We start from the raw sequence: 21,174 nt of genomic DNA on the forward strand, positions 1-21,174 counted from the left end.
ATATGTCAGTGTCACTCTGAAATTATTTGCTATTGCTGTCTTTGCATTCAAGAGCTTAAAGTGGTTGTCTGGGTTCAGGGATGAACCCGAATATAAGCTCCCCTTCACTCCTTTACCATGTATGAGAGGAGCATCGGAGCATGTCCTTGCTCCGATGCTCCCATTGCCTTGCGCTGCATCGCACAGCACAAGGTCTGTTTGTTGTGAGCTGGTAACGTATCGGGCTTCACATCAGTATGCTAGACGGAGACTTTCCCTGTGCTTTCCTAGTGATACCCACCTCTAAAACCGCCCAGAACAGTGCTATACACCACCTATTTGTGCCAGTGACGTCTCCGCCTAGCATACTCATGTAAAGCCTGATACGTCACCGGCTCACATCGGAGGGGAACATCGGAACAAGGAAATGTTCTGATGCACCACTCCTACATGGTAAAGGAGTGAAGGGGAGCTTATATCCGGGTTCAACCCGGTTGAGTGAGAAGAGCTAACATTCGTAAAAAAAAAAAAAGAGTTATAAAGTCATATACCAATTTTCAGGCCAGTTAGAGCACCTTTGATTAATGTAGAATCGATTCTGCCAAGAATTACATTTTCTGAAGATGAAACAAAACGAATTTCAAGAAGTTTGCTCATCTCTACCCCTGACACCTCATAATACAGTGGTCTTGTGACCTCGAAATAACACTGAACAACCAAATGTTATCTAGCCACCTTTACGTAATGTCTAATTTGACTTTACCATCACTGGTCTTTCACTAGTATGCTGTACCTTGTTGCAAATTTTTGCTATATAATCTGCACAAAAAACCCACAAGAAATGGTCTTACACAAACAAAGTGGACAGAATGGCGTAGAATAAATGATCATGTTTTTGTCTCACCTTGTAAACTAAATGTTCCATTTACTTCTGTCATGGAGCTAAAACTACAGGTATAGTTCCCGGTCATGTTCATGTCTGTTACGACAAATCTGGGAAAAAAAACATCAAGATAAAAGGTTACAATATCGGGTGTAGCTATAGGGAGAGGGTGCTGGAAGGGTTCTGCTATGCCCTGGGGGCGCAAGGGGAGTCAATAAAGGCCTCTTTACACTGCCCGAACATTGGGCAGATTATCGCTAACAAGCATCCGTACGGACGCTCATTAGTCATAATCTGCTGGTGTAAAGGTGCCACCGATTACCTGAAGAATAAGCGAAACACTCGTTCATCAGGTAATAGGATCGTTGGTGTGGACACCTAAATCATCATTTGCAAGGCCATCCCATGCCAGCAAACAATGTATCTGTATGGGGACGATCGATGGCATTAGCGATCACTACTCCCCATACTGTGGAGGAGATCGCTGCGTGTAAATGCACTGGTATACTTCACAGACGAGCAGGTGCTTGCCAGACAGGAATGCTTCTTTCCCGTCAATCGCCTGCTCAATTGAGCAGTGTAAAGGGGCCTAAAAAGAGGACCTGTCATTTCTCCTGACACGTCTTAGTAACTACTTGCATTCCCCATGTAATAACATCTATTCTCATGTCTGTATGTTGTGCCATTCTTTTATTATTTCTACTAGAAGTTTATGAATGAATGCCAGCAGCTTGCAGTAAAGGTAAAGATGGGTGTTACCATGGGGAAGGGGGGGGGGGGAGTCCCTGCATAGCCTGACACCAGCAGCACTGATTGGGCAGAGACAGACATACCTGATACTGGTAACACACAGCAGTACCTTTACTGCAGACTGCTGGCAATTTATTTGTAGCAGGAATAATAAAGAAATGACACAACATAGTAAAGCTGCGAGTATTCTACAGATTATTTTTACGATTAATTGAGTACTCTAATAATAAAAAATGAATTAATAGACTGTTTTCCTTTATAAAAACTCATCAGACCCCCTGCCATCAGTCCCCAACACCTTTGTTCCCCCAGTGCCATCAGCATCATTCCCCCAAGTGCCATTAGCTCTACTATCCCCCAGTGCCATCAGCTCCCCCCCCACCCCAGTGCCTTCAGCTCTCTCCCACCCCAGTGCCTTCAGCTCTCCCCACCCAGTGCCTTCAGCTCTCCCCACCCAGTGCCTTCAGCTCTCCCCCACCCAGTGCCATCAGCTCTCCCCACCCAGTGCCTTCAGCTCTCCCCCACCCAGTGCCATCAGCTCTCCCCACCCAGTGCCTTCAGCTCTCCCCCAACCCCGTGCCATCAGCATCATTCCCCCAAGTGCCATCAGCTCTACTATCCCCCAGTGCCATCAGCTCTACTATCCCCCAGTGCCATCAGCTTCCCCCCCAGTGCCATCAGCTTCCCCCTCCAGTGCCATGAGCTCTCTCCCACCCCAGTGCCATGAGCTCTCTCCCACCCCAGTGCCTTCAGCTCTCCCCCACCCAGTGCCTTCAGCTCTCCCCCACCCAGTGCCTTCAGCTCTCCCCCACCCAGTGCCATCAGCTCTCCCCACCCCAGAGCCATCAGCTCTTCCCCTACCCAGTGCCATCAGCTCCACTCCCCCTTGTGCCATCGTCTCTCCCCCCTTGTGCCATCATCTTTCCCCCTTGTGCCATCATCTCTCCCCCTGGTGCCATCGTCTCTCTCCCCCTTGTGTCATAGTCTCTGCTCCCCTTATGCCATCTCTCCCCTAAGGCCGGGCCACACTTCAGTTAAACCATGGACGCACGGTCCGTGAAAGCCCAGCCTGCCCTTCTACTGACACCCAGAGTGCACAGCGTCATTGGTTGCTTAGTCACACCTCCACCCCCTCGGTGTCACCAAATTACGTTTCCAGCAGGGGTGTCGCCGACACTCCATCGTTCCACGCTGCTCTGGGCCTGACGTCACACAGCGCATCAGGTCACGCCGTGCGTACGTCAGGAGGTCAGTGCAACGCGGGACCATAGACGTGCTGTGGAGTGTCCGGAGGCCCCCTGCTGGAAAGATGAGTATTCCGAGCGCATTGTGGGCTAGTGGGAGACCATGGAGCGGGAGTAATAGCAAGCGCTTCACTCCCGCTCCGTGGTCACGTGACACAAACGGATCCCCGATGCAAAAAATTTGCATTGAGGATTTTTTTGTGTCGAATTACTCGGTTTAATCGAGTACTCGTTGCAGCCCTACAACATACAGTCATAAGAATAGATGCTCTGGAATTGGTATTACGTGGGGAATGAATGTAGTTACTGAAACCGCCATGTCAGGAGAGGTGACAGGTCCTCTTTAAACCACTTTGCCTATTGAGGATAGGTCATCAATATCTAAATCCCGGAGGACCCCTTTAAATGAAAGACAATATATTTAGGAACCAGAGCTGTTTCGGGCAGAGAATGGAGCCTGAAGCAGAAGGCTCGGTCCACTGTGTAGTGGCTAGGTTGGGGTACTGCATCATTTAATTGAATGAAGCTGCAGCGCTTCAGCACCGGACCCTGCACAGTGGATGAAGTCTTCAGTCCACGGTATAGTTTCCGGAACCAGTGGCTACCTGAAACAGATGATCGGTGAGAGCCCTGATGGTCGGACACCTACTGATCTGATATTGATGACCTATCTGGAGCCCCAGGAACTTTCATGGTCAGAGGTGATATCAGTATAAGGCCGAATGCACACGGCCATGGAACACGGACGTGAGCAGTCCGTGGTATCCCGGCCTGACATCCTGCTGACCGCCAAAGCGCACAGCGTCATTGGTTGCTATGACGCTGTGCGCTTCATGCCGCCGCTGCACTACAGTAATATACTCGTATAGATCAACCAATGACGCCGTGCGCTCCTGCTCTCAGCAGGATGCCAGGCCAGGATACCACGGACCGCTCATGTCCGTGTTCCATGGCCGTGTGCATTCGGCCTAATACACTTATATATTATAAAATAATGCACTTACTCATACGTTGTGCGCCATTGATTATCTGTGTTATCATATGTATACAGGTTGCTGCTAATTTCTTCCTTTTCATGTCTCCATGTAACATTGATTTGTAAATCCTTGGCGTCAACAGTTAGGTTACATCCAAGCTTCACACGGTGCGTGTCGTTGATGACTACATTCTTCTCGTTGTCAGTGGAGGATAAGCCTTTAAAGAGATAGAGTGTTATACAGAGGTGTCCACCCTCACCTTGGCTCAAATTAGGTAAGGACTGCAACTTCCACTGAAACCAGTTATATAAAATATTGCAGCATGCCTGCGAAGCTCACAAGACAACCCCTGGGTGGCCACACAAGAACATATACAGGATAGAGACCAACAAGAAATCACAAAATCATGTTTTTTTTCTATTTTTGAAAATGTTTATCATCTCTTGAAAAACATTCCTGGATATACTGAGCTACGGTGTAAAAACTTTTTTTTTGTCCTGCAAAAAAACAAACAACACATAAATCTCTCTAGATGGACATAAAACGTTATGGGTGTTCGAAGACTTTTATTCAGAAAAAAATTATGTAAATCTGGTGTCACTGTAATCGCACCGACTCGCACAAAACCCATGGGGGATATGCATATTTTTTTCATTTTCACCCCACAAAGATTATTTTTTTTTACAATACATGATATAGTAGAAACAATCCACATAGCCATGTAAGTGGAAATGCCCAAAAGTTATGTTTCGTGGAAGACAGGGAGTCTTACCGGCCAGGCAATGCTCCTCTGGAATTCCGGGAGGAAGGTATACAAATGAGCTCTTAGCAAGCTCTGCCTCTGATGCCACCAGATGGAAGGCAGCTATCCTGTAAGTCAATGATTGACCTTTTAAACAGGCCTTGAGACATGACTTGCATAATAATTAAAAGGGTTTTTGGAGGCGTATATACTGTCGACCTATCCTCTGACCTATCTGATCCGTGGGGGTCTGACACCTGGGATCCCCGCCAATCAGCTGTTTGAGAAGGCACCGGTGCTCCTGTGAGTGCTACGGCCTTCTCCCTGCTCACCAAGCACAACACTGTACACTGTGCAGCAGCTATGCTTAGTATCACAGCTCAGCCTCATTCATTTCAATGGGGCTGGGTTGTGTCTAGGTCATGTGACCGATGAACGTGATCTCATTGGGCTAGGGAAAGCTGAGAGAAGGCTGTGGAGCTTCTCAAACAGCTGAACGGGGGGTTTCCACCGATCATGACCACCACTGATCTGTTACTGACGACCTATCCAGACTAGATGGGCCAAATGGTTCTTATCTGCCGACACATTCTATGTTTCTATGTTTCTATGTTTCTGTTGTATTTTACAGTCTAGAAAAAATATGCTAAATAAAATGCAAGGACAGAGCACTGCATTTACAGGCAGCACGCACCAATCATATACAGGCAGCACGCACCAATCATATACAGGCAGCACGCACCAATCATATACAGGCAGCACGTGCCAATCATATACAGGCAGCATATACCAGTCATATACAAGCAGCATGCACCAATCATATACAGGCAGCACGCACCAATCATATACAGGCAGCACGCACCAATCATATACAGGCAGCACGCACCAATCATATACAGGCAGCACGCACCAATCATATACAGGCAGCACGCACCAATCATATACAGGCAGCACACGCCAATCATATACAGGCAGCACGCACCAATCATATACAGGCAGCATATACCAGTCATATACAAGCAGCATGCACCAATCATATACAGGCAGCACGCACCAATCATATACAGGCAGCACGCACCAATCATATACAGGCAGCACGCGCCAATCATATACAGGCAGCACGCGCCAATCATATACAGGCAGCACGCACCAATCATATACAGGCAGCACGCGCCAATCATATACAGGCAACATGCGCCAATCATATACAGGCAGCACGTGCCAATCATATACAGGCAACATGCACCAATCATATACAGGCAACATGCACCAATCATATACAGGCAGCACGTGCCAATCATATACAGGCAGCACGCACCAATCATATACAGGCAGCACGCACCAATCATATACAGGCAGCACGCGCCAATCATATACAGGCAGCACGCGCCAATCATATACAGGCAGCACGCGCCAATCATATACAGGCAGCACGTGCCAATCATAGACAGGCAGCACGCTCCAATCATATACAGGCAGCATGTGCCAATCATATACAGGCAGCACGCACCAATCATATACAGGCAGCATGCACCAATCATATACAGGCAGCACGCACCCATCATATACAGGCAGCACGCACCAATCATATACAGGCAGCATGCACCAATCATATACAGGCAGCACGCACCCATCATATACAGGCAGCATATACCAGTCATATACATGCAGCACACACCAATCATATACGGGCAGCACTCACTAATCATATACGGGCAGCACTCACTAATCATATACGGGCAGCATGCGCCAATCATACGGTATACAGGCAGCATGCACCAATCATATACAGGCAGCACGCACCAATCATATACAGGCAGCACGCACCAATCATATACAGGCAGCACGCACCAATCATATACAGGCAGCACGTGCCAATCATAGACAGGCAGCACGCTCCAATCATATACAGGCAGCATGTGCCAATCATATACAGGCAGCACGCACCAATCATATACAGGCAGCACGCGCCAATCATATACAGGCAGCACGCACCAATCATATACAGGCAGCATGCACCAATCATATACAGGCAGCAGGCGCCAATCATATACAGGCAGCACGTGCCAATCATATACAGGCAGCACGCGCCAATCATATACAGGCAGCACGCACCAATCATATACAGGCAGCACGCACCAATCATATACAGGAAGCATGCACCAATCATATACAGGCAGCATGCGCCAATCATATACAGGCAGCACGCGCCAATCATATACAGGCAGCACGCACCAATCATATACAGGCAGCACGCACCAATCATATACAGGCAACATGCACCAGTCATAAGCAGGCAGCACGCACCAATCATATACAGGCAGCATGCACCAATCATATACAGGCAGCACGCTCCAATCATATACAGGCAGCACGCACCAATCATATACAGGCAGCACGCACCAATCATATACAGGCAGCATGTACCAGTCATATACAGGCAACATGCACCAGTCATAAGCAGGCAGCATGCACTAATCATATACAGGCAGCACGCACCAATCATATACAGGCAGCACGCACCAATCATATACAGGCAACATGCACCAGTCATAAGCAGGCAGCATGCACTAATCATATGCGGGCAGCATGTACCAATCTTATACAGGCAGCACGCACCAATCATATACAGGCAGCATGTACCAGTCATATACAGGCAACATGCACCAGTCATAAGCAGGCAGCATGCACTAATCATATACAGGCAGCACGCACCAATCATATACAGGCAGCACGCACCAATCATATACAGGCAACATGCACCAGTCATAAGCAGGCAGCATGCACTAATCATATGCGGGCAGCATGCACCAATCATTTACAGGCAGCATGTACCAATCTTATACAGGCAGCACGCACCAATCATATACAGGCAGCACGCACCAATCATATACAGGCAGCATGTACCAGTCATATACAGGCAGCATACACCAATCTTATACAGGCAGCATGTACCAGTCATATACAGGCAGCACGTGCCAATCATATACAGGCAGCACGCACCAATCATATACAGGCAGCACGCACCAATCATATACAGGCAGCACGCACCAATCATATACAGGCAGCACGCACCAATCATATACAGGCAGCACGCTCCAATCATATACAGGCAGCACGCGCCAATCATATACAGGCAGCACACGCCAATCATATACAGGCAGCATACACCAATCATATACAGGCAGCATACACCAATCATATACAGGCAGCATGTACCAGTCATATACAGGCAGCATACACCAATCATATACAGGCAGCATGTCCCAGTCATATACGGGCAGCACTCACTAATCATATACGGGAAGCATGCGCCAATCATATACAGGCAGCATGCACCAATCATATACAGGCAGCACGCACCCATCATATACAGGCAGCACGCACCAATCATATACAGGCAGCATGCACCAATCATATACAGGCAGCACGCACCCATCATATACAGGCAGCATATACCAGTCATATACATGCAGCACACACCAATCATATACGGGCAGCACTCACTAATCATATACGGGCAGCACTCACTAATCATATACGGGCAGCATGCGCCAATCATACGGTATACAGGCAGCATGCACCAATCATATACAGGCAGCACACACAGGCAGCATGCACCAATCATATACAGGCAGCACGCACCAATCATATACAGGCAGCACGTGCCAATCATATACAGGCAGCACACACAGGCAGCATGCACCAATCATATACAGGCAGCACGCGCCAATCATATACAGGCAGCACGCACCAATCATATACAGGCATCACGCACCAATCATATACAGGCAGCATGCACCAATCATACACAGGCAGCACGCGCCAATCATATACAGGCAGCACACGCCAATCATATACAGGCAGCACGCACCAATCATATACAGGCAGCACGCACCAACCATATACAGGCAGCACGTGCCAATCATATACAGGCAGCACGTGCCAATCATATACAGGCAGCATGCGCAAATCAGAACGACAATGGTTCAATGGATCAATATTTCGCTCCTTCCTATAGATGAATGGCCTATCTGCAGCTAGAGGGCCTTACCTGGTATCATTATGCTGTGCTCTGCTATGCTGTGATTATTCCAGCTGTCTTCAGTACGCACCGCAGCCTCTGGTGTCATATTTGGACCTGGGAGAGAAGAAACAATATTGACTTCAATGCACATTATGTTGGTTTAATGCCATCGTGTTCACAGTTTGACCTTCAGCCCTAGTCTGAGGAATCAATATGGTGTCTTAAAGCTTGATTTATGTGCACAGTCCTCCTCGGGTTTAACCCTCCTTCTTCAAGTGTGGAAAATAGAAGCTGCAGATTGCTAAGGTGTAGAAATAAGGAAACCTGTGTTCTGCACAGCTCCAGGGATTCGCCTTCCGTGCAAAAAGTGGAGCAGTTCTAATTATATGCCTAGTTTTGGAGTCTTCATAGGAGGCAAGCGAGCTCTGACCACGATTTTTATTTATTTTTAACCCCTCCAGCGCTATTGTACTATGCAGTCTGTATTCAGAATGCTATTATTTTCCCTTATAACCATGGTATAAGGGAAAATAATACAATCTACAGAACACCGATACCAAGCCCGAACTTTTTCAGGCGCGTGCAAAACGCATTACAATGTTTTGCACTCGCGTGGGAAAAATAGCGCATGTTCCCGCAACGCTGATTTTCCCGCAACGCCCGTGTGAAAGAGGCCTTAGGCTACTATTTGTAATGGCCGGGGTATGCAGGTTGCTTGCCTTTAAATAAAGTCAGGTTTAGGCTACATGCACACGATCGTTGTTTGTTTCCGCGCCCGTTCCGTTTTTTTTTGCGGATAGGGTGAGGATCCCTTCATTTCAATGGGTCCGCAAAAAATGCGGACAGCACATCGTGTGCTGTCCGCATCAGTATATCCGTTCCGTAGCCCCGCCAAAAAAATAGAACATGTCCTATTCTTGTCCGTTTTAGGCATTGTTACAATGATTCCGCAAAAACAATGGATGGCATAAGGATGTAATCGGTTTTTTTTTTTGGCGGACCGCAGAACACTACGGTCATGTGCATGTAGCCTTAGGCAAAGTTCTGAAGCAGCAGCCATATATGATTATTAAATGAAGGTTACTTCACAGCTTCACAGTCTTACAGATCATTGAGCCACAAAGGGTTAAGAGTCTCACGTTGGCAGCATAACATATTCACATGCCTCTTATTCATAGTTCTTCAGGGACTATTTACTCTGACAAGGTCTTTCATCACGTGGTCACCCCCAGCTGCCTCTGATCATTAGCCCCAGGTTTGCAGCCTAGATATCTGTTGGGGCTGATCTGCTCCGCTGTTTTGCACTGGGTCCTCTTGTTATGTTTGTCCCTGGTATAAGTGACCATTTCTGCCCTGGTTAATTCGCATCTTCAGCCATACTTATCATTGTAGCTGAGGAAACCATCTCGCTGTCCCTAACCAGGGAACCCCCCTTTTGCCTGCTCCTTGGCTGAGAAGCAAGCTCGCAGCTGCTACAGCAGGGCCTACCTGGTGTGCACCCCCAGCAGGGAATGAACCCCAATAATAATAATATAATCTGCATCAGCAACGTCCACCTACCATGTGACAATTGTAATACAGGGTAACTTGGACCCTTGGCTTCAGGGTACAGGACTCAGGCACATAGGCCAGGGTGCGAGGTCCTTCTACCGTTTGCCCACATATAGTGCTGTACATTGACTTGTGACTGTGCCTGGTACTGCAGCTCCAATACCAGGAATAGCTACTGGTCAAACCCACATGCTTGGGTTTACAGTGAAAGGGGCACAGAATTTGATGGCATCTGACAACGTGTCCACTTGGCTGATTGACAGCTTCCCAAAAACTAATTTGAAGGGGTTGTCCCATCTTGGACATTGGAAGCATATCGCTAGAATATGCCCCCAATGTCTGATGGATGCAGGTCACAGAAGTGTCCTCAGAACGGAGCCAGCACAACACTGTGCATGCGTGACCGCCCTCCATTCTTTTCTATGGGACTGCCAACATTAGCCGGCTATTTCCGTGAGCCCCATCAGAAAGGTGAATGGAGCAGTGGCCTCGCTTGCGTGGTGCGCTTCCTATTAATTTGAATGGGACTTCTGAAAATAGCCAACACTCCCATAGAAATGAATGGAGGGTGGCCGTGCAGGCGCACTACCACTCCATTCACTTCTATGATGGGGAACCACACCTATTAGATATTGGGGTCATAAGAATCATAATGAGGTTGTGATCACTGATACTGTGCCACTCCGGCAGAAATGCATAGAAATAATATGCTGCTAGACATTACTGTTACTTTCTGAACGCTTTGGTATCTAAAGGAGAATTTGACTGGTGAATCGCATGTTACGCAGCGGTAATTACATGTACCCGACATGTATTTCTAGATGGACTTTTTTGTTTCTTTGCTTTACTTTGCTGTTTTGCTTCGAGATTACAGTTATGTGTCACAATTCAGAAACGGCAGTCATTTCAGGCAGATACAAAGTATGTTTTTGCTTCCTTGACCAGCTGTGGTGACCTTCTGTTCCAGCAGCCTGGTACAATCTGTTATACTGCATTTCATCTCGCTGCATCACAGGACCAAATCATTTTCTTTCTGATTCTATGGGATAATGTAGTTGCTTGTCTTTTTTTGCTTTTTTCTTTAATAGGTTGATGCAAAGAACATGAAAAAAAAAATCACATTTCCAAACATATAATTAGAGGGATTGAGAAAATCTGCCTGCAGAATATGTAATAAAAAAGCCAAAAAAAAATTAAAAAAAATCACAATATTCACCTGTTAAATCTTCCTCCACTGCATTACTACTGATGCTGCTGTGATCCCTGGCTGTTGTGGCTGGGTGATATTACTTAAAATGAAAATCTATTTTTTTTTCCAACTTAAAATGTACTGCGGATCCGCAACACACCCGCCCGGCACCCCTATAGAAATGCCTATTCTTGTCCGCAAGCTGCGGACAAGAATAGGACATGTTCTATCTTTTGGGGAGCTGCGGACCCGAAGATCGGGGCAGCGCTCCGCAAATGCGGATGCGGACAGCATAATGTGTGCTGTCCGCATCCATTCCGTCCCCATAGAAAATTAATGGGTCCGCACCCGTTCCGCAAAATTGCGGAACGGATGCGGACCCATTTGCGGACGTGTGAATGGAGCCTTAGATTTTAAAAACAATTAAGCAAGTTGAATATAAAATGATCTCCAAAAGGCATAATGTTAAAGATGAAACACACGTTTCTACATTTTAAGCAATATAAGTGTATTTTGGTTTTGTACAATTTTAGAGTAAAAAAAGAAAAGGAGTACCTTGTAAAAGTATGGAAACCCAAACCCACCGAGGTCTCAGACCTTAAATAGCCTGTGAGGGCTAAGGCTTGTTCACAATCATCGTTAGGAAGGGCCAGGTGATGCAAATTTCAAAGCTTTATAAATGCCCAGACTCCTCTAACCTTGTCCCAGAAAACAGAAGCCATTGGTTCTCTTTTTAACATATACAGGGCCGTTTCTTGGACCGGGTGGCCGCCCGGGACGCTGTCAGAAGGGGGGCGCCGGCAGGGCACAGCAGGAGATGAGCGCTGCGCTTCCATTATGGAAGCGCTCACTCATCTCTATAGTCATCTGTATAGCCATCCTCAGGACAGCGATACAAATGTCTGTGCTGCGGCAGGGGAGGGAGAGGTGTGTCCCCTCCCTGTTCCTCTGATAGGCTGCCAGCACTATGCTGGCAGCCTATCAGAGGCCGGTGCAGGCGGCGCGCCACCTGAGCCAGCCAGGGACACAGGCCCGAAGAGGCCTGCATCGCATCCTGGAGGAGGTAAGTATAAGTTGTTGTTTTTTATATATATGTACAAATTACAATACTGGCACATAAGGGGGGCTGCTGGCACATAAGGGGGGCTGCTGGCACATAAGGGGGGCTACTGGCACATGATAGGGGGACTACTGGTACATCAGGGGGACTACTGGTACATAAGGGGGCTACTGGCAGATAAGGGGGGCTACTGGCACATGATACGAGGCTACTGGCACATGATAGGAGGCTACTGGCACATAAGGGTGGCTACTGGCACATAAGGGGGGCTACTGGCACATAAGGGGGGCTACTGGCACATGATAGGAGGCTACTGGCATATAAGGGGGGCTACTGGCACATGATAGGAGGCTACTGGCACATAATAGGAGGCTACTGGCACATGATAGGGGGCACTCTGGCTACTGGCACATGATGGTGAGGGGGGCTCTTATTACTGGCACATTATTGGGGGGCATCTATGGGGGCTCTTATTACTGGCACATGATTAGGGGCATCTATGGGGGCACATCTTACTGGCACATGATTAGGGGGCATCTATGGGGGCACATCTTACTGGCACATTATTGGGTGGCACTATAGGGGCATCTACGGAGGCTAAAAAGAAGGGGTATTTTATATGTGGGGCTCTGTATAGGGGCATTTTATACTAGGACACATTATGGTGGGTACTATGGGGAAGGGGGAGAGGAATACTATGGGGTCATCTATGGGGGCACTAAGAAGGGGTATTTTATATTGGCACATTATGGGAACATTAGCTCAACTGGGGGCATTACAAGGGGTTATGTTTTGCACATTATGAAATATTTCTCATTAGGATAAAACATCAGCTCCGCCGAGCCCCCCAACCAAAGTGTGGAAGTGGTTCCGAGATCCCCAAGGGTCAAGCCAAGTAATTGTAAGTTTTCATGTGGAATATGTTTATGTTATACACATATAGCATACACTGTGCCTCACAATATACAGTATACCTCTACACTGTGTAGGGGGTTATACTGTTTATTGTACAGCATGGCACAGAGGTTATATTGTCCGGCATGGTGTAACCTCCATACATTTGATGTACAGTATACAGTAATCCGCCTTGCCATCTATGCTTTGAATCTGTTTTTTTATGTTACTTGGTTTTTGTACATTTACTTGCGTGTGCTAGTTGAGACCTGCAGTGATTGGGTTTTAGTTAGTTATTAAATGCTAACATGACAGTTTTTGGGTTTTGCACATTATTGATGATTGTATTTCATGACTACTCTTCTAAGGGTATTGCCTTCCTTTATACTGCGGTTCTCCTGCACCACTCTGCCTGCCACTTTTAGCAGTTTAAGCAGTAATTTATGATTTTCTTTTGCTCTCAATAAATCTTGTGTTAAGTATTAAAAAAAATGTATAATAATATATGGTGAGACGGTTGCAAGTACTCTTCTGATATGATTTAATCGAGCAGTTTTGATGGGGGGGGGGGGGGGGGGGGGTTACACTCGCCCTGAGAGAAATTTTACCTAGAAACTGCACTGAACATATATTTTATTATTTTCAAGAATAACATAACAGCTATACACATGTCATCAGAAGCAAAGTTCAATGTACGTGCCATATAGACAGAGAATATCCTAACAAGGAAATTAAGCCATGAGTTCTTCTAAGAGTGCCTAACACGCTGAAAATGAAAATGGTTAAGACCCACAAAACAGTAGAAGGCTATAAGAAGATGACAAAGCGTATCCAGGTTGCCATTTCCTCAGTTTGAAATGTAATTAAGAAATTGGAGTTGACAGGAACAGACTGCAAAAGACCTTCAGGAAGAATTAGAAGACTCTAGAGTTGTGGTAAATTGCTCTACTGTTTAGCAACACCTGCACAAATATGGCCATCATAGAAGAGTCATCAGAGAAAGTCTCTCCTGCGTCCCCACAACAAAATTCAGTGTCAGATATTTGCAGAAGAACAACTAAAAAGCCTGATGCATTTTGGAAACAAGTCCTGTGTACAGTTAAAATACAACTCTTTGGCCACAGAGGGCACAACATTTCATGAAAAGAACACCTCTCCAACCATTAAGCTTAGGGGTGGATGAATCATGCTTTGGGGTTGTGTTGCAGCCAGCGGCACAGGGAACATTTCATGGGTAGAGGAATAAATTGATTCAATAAAATTCTAGCAAATTCTGGAAGCAGACATAACACTAATTGTAGAAAAAAATGAAGGTGAAAAGAAGATGGCTTCAACAAATGGATAATGATCCTAAACGCAACTCAAATTCCACACTAGACTACCTCAAAAGGCACAAGCTGAAGGTTTTACCATGGCTCTCACAGTCCCATGATCTAAACACCATTGAAAATCTGTGGATAGCCCTCCAAAGAGCAGGGCTTGCAAGACCAGGAATCTCACAGAACTGGAAGACTTTTGCAAGGAAGAATGGATGAAAATCCCTCAAACAAGAACTGATAAACTTTTGGCTGGCTACAAAAACCTGTGATACTTACCAAAGGGCGTGCTACTAGGTACTAACCATACAGGGTGCCCAAACTTTTTATTTTTTTATTTTAGTTATTTAAAATAAAATAAAAATGTTTGATTAAAATACAAATGGAATGTGTATTTAACTTTATTCCTTTTTGGAGATCATTTTATCTTCAACTTGCTTAAATGTTCACAGTAACAGTCATTTTGACCAGGGTCGCCCAAACACTTGCATGCCACTGTATTTGGAAAGCATAACAGTGCTACGACACAAACAGGAATATATAGTACCACACGTGTTTTATATCCAGTGATGTTCTCTGTTCTTCTCCTTTTGGACAGACATCCATGACTATTTCTTTCAATGCAGAGTTTACCACATAGACATCTTCGGTTCTCACTTCCTACCACATCCTGGTGCTCTAATTTTGTTATTCTGCTGCTACCCCAGTACTGTTCATGATGTGCTTCTCAACGGCCCCAAATACTATATTGCAGAAATAACAGTGCCATATAGATATATGCTCCTAGACTGCCCTCAATAGTAACAGTGCTCCCTACAGTACCCCCAATAGTGATTATGCTCCCCAAGACTGCTGCCATTAGTAGAAGTGCCCTCCATATTGTGTCCAATGATAATGTTCCTACAGTACCTCCAGTAGTAATAATGCCCTACAGTGCTACCAGTAGTAGAAATAAGGCCCTATTGTAGTGCCCCAGCAATCACAACACCCCTCTATAAGGTAAACCTACAGAGCCTGCTGAGTGCAGTAGTAATAAGGGCCCCTATAATGTCCTCAGTAGTTATAATGTCCCCTATTGTGGCCCCAGTTTTTTAAAGCCTGCCTGCACTGCCCTCTTGTAATGTCTTCAGTAGAGCTCCAGCTGATATTATAATGCCCACTCTGTAGTGCCACCTGTATTATAACACCCCCTGTAGTGCTCCCTGTATTATAATGCCCCCCGTAGTGGCCCACACTGTATTATAATGCCCTCTCTGAAGTGCCACCATTATTATAATACCCCTGAAGTCCTCCATCCTGTATAATAATGGCTCCCCTGTGCCCCTGTATTATTATAATGCCCCCTGTAGTTCACTGGCCTGTATTATAGTTCCCCATGTAGTGCCCCCCATAGTGCCCCCTCTAGTGGTCCCTTATTATTATTCCCCCCTGTAGTGCTGCCTGTATTATAACGCCCCCTGTATTATACTGCCCCTGTAGTGCCACCTGTACTATACTGCCCCTGTAGTGCCACCTGTACTATACTGCCCCCTTTAGTGCTGTAGTGCTACCCCCCATAGTTCCCCCAGTTTTACCATGTGTATATATAAAAATAAACAAACAACCTGACTCTTTTTCTCTTTCACTGTCTGATCTGCAGGTAGTTACCAGGTTCCAGTTCTGGCATTTGTGATGTCATTGCAACCTCTTGTGTCGTTCTACTGCCTCATAGGCTTCAGTCCTAGTGGCCTGCAGCCTATAAGGCTGAATTGCGGGGACAGGAGTCATAGGCTCCCCTGCTCCGCTGCAAACTGGCACTCCCTGAAACGCAGGTTAGCTGCCTCCTGAGGCAGATGTGGCCCTGTTTGCTTGTACACCTATGGAACACTGGGTGGCAAACACAGCGATGGAGTGAAGGAGGTAGAACCTAGCAGCAGGGAGCAGGTAAGTATGCTGCTCTCCACTGTTCTGGGGCAAAGGGGAAAATAAACGTTTATTAAAAAGACCCTTAAAAGATTTTAATCTTAATATTTTTTTTTCTTCTGCTCTCAAAAAGAATGAATAGAGCAGCAGTGTGCATTATGATTAGGGAAATGGAACTCCCATTTTCTAGATCAGTGGGGGTCCCTGCATTCAGACCCCCACTGATCAAATAGTTATCCTCATCATGTGGATAGGGGTTAACTTAACATCTAAAGTACTATTTTTGCATTGTCTCACTCAGCCAGCCATAACTTTTTTATTTTTCACATTGACATAGCCGCTTGTCTTTTTTTACTAACTCTTTTTGTGGCAGTAATGGACAAAAAAGTAATTCCATCATTTCCTTTAAATTTATGATGTTCACTGTGCAGCAGCATGCTATCACATTACAATTATTCTGTAGGTCACTACAATGAGGGCCATACCAAATACATGTATTTTTATTTGTTTTTACTACTTTTGATTTTGAATAGTGATGACATGTCTTTTATGTTGTCACATTCCAAGAACCAGAACATATATTTTTTTTTTCCGTTAACGTAGCCGTATGTTGCTTGTTTTTGCGTTATGAAATGTAGTTTTCATTGATACCATTTTGGGGTACATGTGACTTATTAACATTTACAGTATTTTTTTTGGGGGGGGGGGGAAATGGTGAAATTAACAATTCTATTGCTCTTTTTTGTGTTTTTTGTATGTTGTTCACCAGGCTGTAAAAAAATGTTATCTTTATTACATGGGTGGTGATTAACCTGGAGATACTACATATGTGTGCTGTGTGTATTTTTATTATTTGATTTTATTACTTATTATTAACAGTTTATTTTTTTTAACTCCTTCAACCACCATGACATACCCGTACGTCATGGTGGTCGAGGTAATGTATGGAGTGGGCTGCTGTAGTGAGCCAGCTCCATAAGCGGCAGGTGCCGGCTGCATCATACAGCAGGGACCCGGCTACAATGACGGGGAAAAGCGATCCCGCCGAACCCCATCATTTAACCCCTCAGATGCCATGATCAACACCAATTGCGAGACCTGGAATTAAGAAAATAAAAATACTTAAATATTACTTTATTATAAATATGTTCCCAAATACCTTTCATTAGTTAAAATGGCTTGTCTTGTCTGGGGAGCAATCATGGGAGTTAAAATGTCAGCCGTCCTATTAGTATACCCAAAACCTGTCCTAATCACACAGCAGGACAAGTTACTTCAGAACACTGAGCTAAAGAGCCGCCTCATCTTCCTCATCCTCCTCTTTGCTCTGCTTGTCAGAGGTTATAATCCTGAATACAGATGATCTCTGTAGAAATGGAGTTCATGAGGAAACATGAAGTACAGAGGGGAGGTGGGGGTGTGGCTAATGAGCAGCAGCACTTGTATGCAATCTCCATTACCACAGCCCCACATACTGTCCGTCCTCTCTGTACTTCATGTCTCCTCATGGACTCCATTCCTACAGATATTCCGCTGAAGATCTTATCAGCAGTATTCAGAATCATAATCTCTGACAAGCAGAGTAGAGAGGAGGATGAGGCAGCTCTTTACCTCAGTGTTGCGAAGTAACTTGTCCTCCTGTGTGATTAGGACAGGTTCTGTGTGTACTAATAGGATGGCGGCCATTTTATTTCCCCTGATTGCTCTCCAGACAAGAGGAGCCATTATAACTAATAAAAGATATTTGGGAATATATTTATAATTAAGTAATATTTAAGTATTTTCATTTTCTTAATTTCTGGAGAACCCCTTTAATGACATGAGCATCAGAACTACATTTTCGGTCTTACTTGATGCTGTGACCTGTACTGCTGTAGGTGAACTCTTTTTCTGCTTCCTGTTTAGCACTAACCTAGACCGCTGATTTCCTGACTCATGCTCGATTAGTAGTATTTATTTATTGCAATTTTATATTAAATAACAGTGACTTTCACAGTGGCCGCCCCTTTAACAGTGACCGCCCCTTTAAAGAGGACCTTTCACTAGTTTAAAAACTAAAAACTAACTATATCAGTGGGCAGAGCGGCGCCCAGGGGTCCCCCTGCACTTACTAGTATGTCTGGGCGCCGCTCCGTTCGCCCGGTATAGGCTCCGGTGTCTGCAGCTCCCTCTGTTGTACTGGGCGGAGTTTTTGTATTAGGGTTGTCCCTTGCTGCAGCACTGACCAATCGTAGCGCACAGCTCATAGCCTGGGACTCCCAGGCTATGAGCTGTGCGCTACGATTGGCCAGCGCTATGAGCTGTGCGCTACGATTGACCAGCGCTGCAGCAAGGGACAACCCTAATACAAAAACTCCGCCCAGTACAACAGAGGGAGCTGAAGACACCGGAGCCTATACCGGGCGAACGGAGCGGCGCCCAGACATACTAGTAAGTGCAGGGGGACCCCTGGGCGCCGCTCTGCCCACTGATATAGTTAGTTTTTAGTTTTTAAACTAGTGAAAGGTCCTCTTTAACAGCGACTTTTACAGTGACCGCCCCTTTAACAGTGACCTCCCCTTTAACAGTGACTTTGACAGTGACCGCCCCTTTAACATTGACTTTAAAAGTGACCGCCCCTTTAACAGCGAACTCCACAGCGCCCGTCCGTTTAATAGTGGCCTCTGCCCCCCATGCATGTAGCAGTGTAGTTGTGCATGTAGGCTTTAGATCTCGTGATCAAGTGCTTCCGAGCTTCCTAGCGACACCCCCTGGGGCCAATGAGGGCATCGATAGTTGCGCTGAACACTATGAGCCTCACTGACAATTCTTATTTTGGCCACCAGATGGCAGGCCAGGATAAGAAATTAGCAATTTTCAGTCCAAACCACATTTTAAAAATCCCTGATAGTACAAAATTAAAAATAAAAAAAAAAAACATAATTTATAGGCTCATATATGAGCTACAAAATCATCACAAAAAATAAAAAACAATGTTAAAAAAATTATGAATAATAAAAAAAATATAAAAGTTTAAATCACCCAACTTTCTGTATAATTAAAAAAAAAAAAATCTAAATAACAATAAATATACACATCATAGGTATCACCGTGACTGAAAACGCCCATATTATTAAAATGTTTTAAAAAATTCCAATACGGCGAATGGTGTAACGGAAAAAAGGGTTTCAAAATGGACCAATTTTTTTTGCTTCTCTTACACAAAAAAATTTAATAAAAGTGATCAAAAAGTCACGCACACTGCAAAATGGTATCAATAAAAACTACGGATTGTCCTGCAAAAATTGAGCCCCTGACTCAAATTTATGGCTCAAGGAAGATAGGGAAGAAAAATGAAAATGCAAAAACAAAATAAAAAAAATAAAAATCCGGACGTGAAAGGGTTAAATTGGTGCTATCTTGAATCTGGTATTCAGTGAGTGCACAGTGACAACATAAAAGATTACAAGGTGACAAAAAGCAATATGGACACGGTATGGGGGGTGGCGCTGGTGACACTGAGCGTCCTTATTATTATTTACTGTGAGATGGGGCCTTCCCTGCCTCTCACCGAGCCGAGCAATCAGCCTTTACCTCTGATAGATAGATAGATAGATAGATAGATAGATAGATAGATAGATAGATAGATAGATAGAGGGATAGATAGATAGAGGGATAGATAGATAGATAGATAGAGGGATAGATAGATAGATAGATGATAGATAGATAGATAGATAGATAGATAGATAGATAGATAGATAGAGGGATGGATAGATAGAGGGATGGATAGATAGAGGGATAGATAGATGATTGATAGATAGATGATAGATAGATAATAGATAGATAGATAATAGATAGATAGATAGATAGATAGATAGATAGATACATAGATAGATAGATAGATGATAGATAGATAGATAGATAGATAGATAGATGATTGATAGATAGAGGGATAGATGGATAGATGGATAGATAGATAGATAGATAGATAGATAGATAATAGATAGATAGAGATAATGAAAGATATGAGATAGATGATTAGAGAAAGACAGACTGATAGAGATGACAGGACAGACAAGATATAGATATTAGAAAGAAAACTATCCATAGACAGATGTTCCAGGAAGACGGACGCGATCCCGCAGCCCCGTCAGCCCCCGTACACACGGTCACCTGCAGGACGTCACCGGGCGCAGCGTTATCTCTGCCCTCCATGGACGTCCTCCTCCTCCTCAGCTCTGACCTTCCCACAAGGGCACTTACCTGCTGTGTTGGAGGAGATCCCCGGGGAGGCCACGGAGAGGATCCCGCAGAAGACGGGCACCAGGACGGGGTGCAGGGCGCGGAGCCGCATGTCGGGTGTGCGGGTGTAGACGGCGCCGTGCTCTGCAGAAGTGACATCAGCCCCGGCAGCAAAGGGCTGGACCACGATGGAGACACCTTCCTGACCGTCCCCGGCCTCAGCGCTGCGGCGGGGGAGGGGGCGCCGCTCAGGGCGCCGGGAAGGCTGGGTGCCGACAGGACATGTGGCATCACTGGGGACATCAGCCCTCCTGCCATGTCATTAGAGTGAAGGATTGAGAATTCTACTTTGGGCGATTCCTCTGTAATTCATCCTGGAAATATATAACTAATGCTATCAATAAGGTCACCCCCCAAGGGCAATGGTAACGCCCAATTG

General features: G+C 45.4%; 1 protein-coding gene across 1 annotated transcript in view; it reads right to left on the reverse strand.

Moving 5' to 3' along the window:
• The window catches only part of EMB (embigin), a 37,475-nt gene extending 16,504 nt beyond the window's left edge, over window positions 1-20,971 (reverse strand). The window contains exons 1-4 of the mRNA XM_044276221.1: window positions 20,757-20,971; window positions 8,630-8,716; window positions 3,861-4,050; window positions 884-972 (exon numbers count right to left, since the gene is read on the reverse strand). Of these exons, the coding sequence (XP_044132156.1) occupies window positions 884-972; window positions 3,861-4,050; window positions 8,630-8,716; window positions 20,757-20,847 (457 nt within the window). The 5' untranslated portion in view covers window positions 20,848-20,971. The remainder of the gene's footprint in view (window positions 1-883; window positions 973-3,860; window positions 4,051-8,629; window positions 8,717-20,756) is intronic.
• Between the last annotated feature and the right edge of the window lie 203 nt (window positions 20,972-21,174).

The sequence above is a fragment of the Bufo gargarizans genome, chromosome 1 (assembly GCF_014858855.1).
Source record: "Bufo gargarizans isolate SCDJY-AF-19 chromosome 1, ASM1485885v1, whole genome shotgun sequence".
In the NCBI taxonomy this organism is placed as follows: Eukaryota; Metazoa; Chordata; class Amphibia; order Anura; family Bufonidae; genus Bufo; species Bufo gargarizans.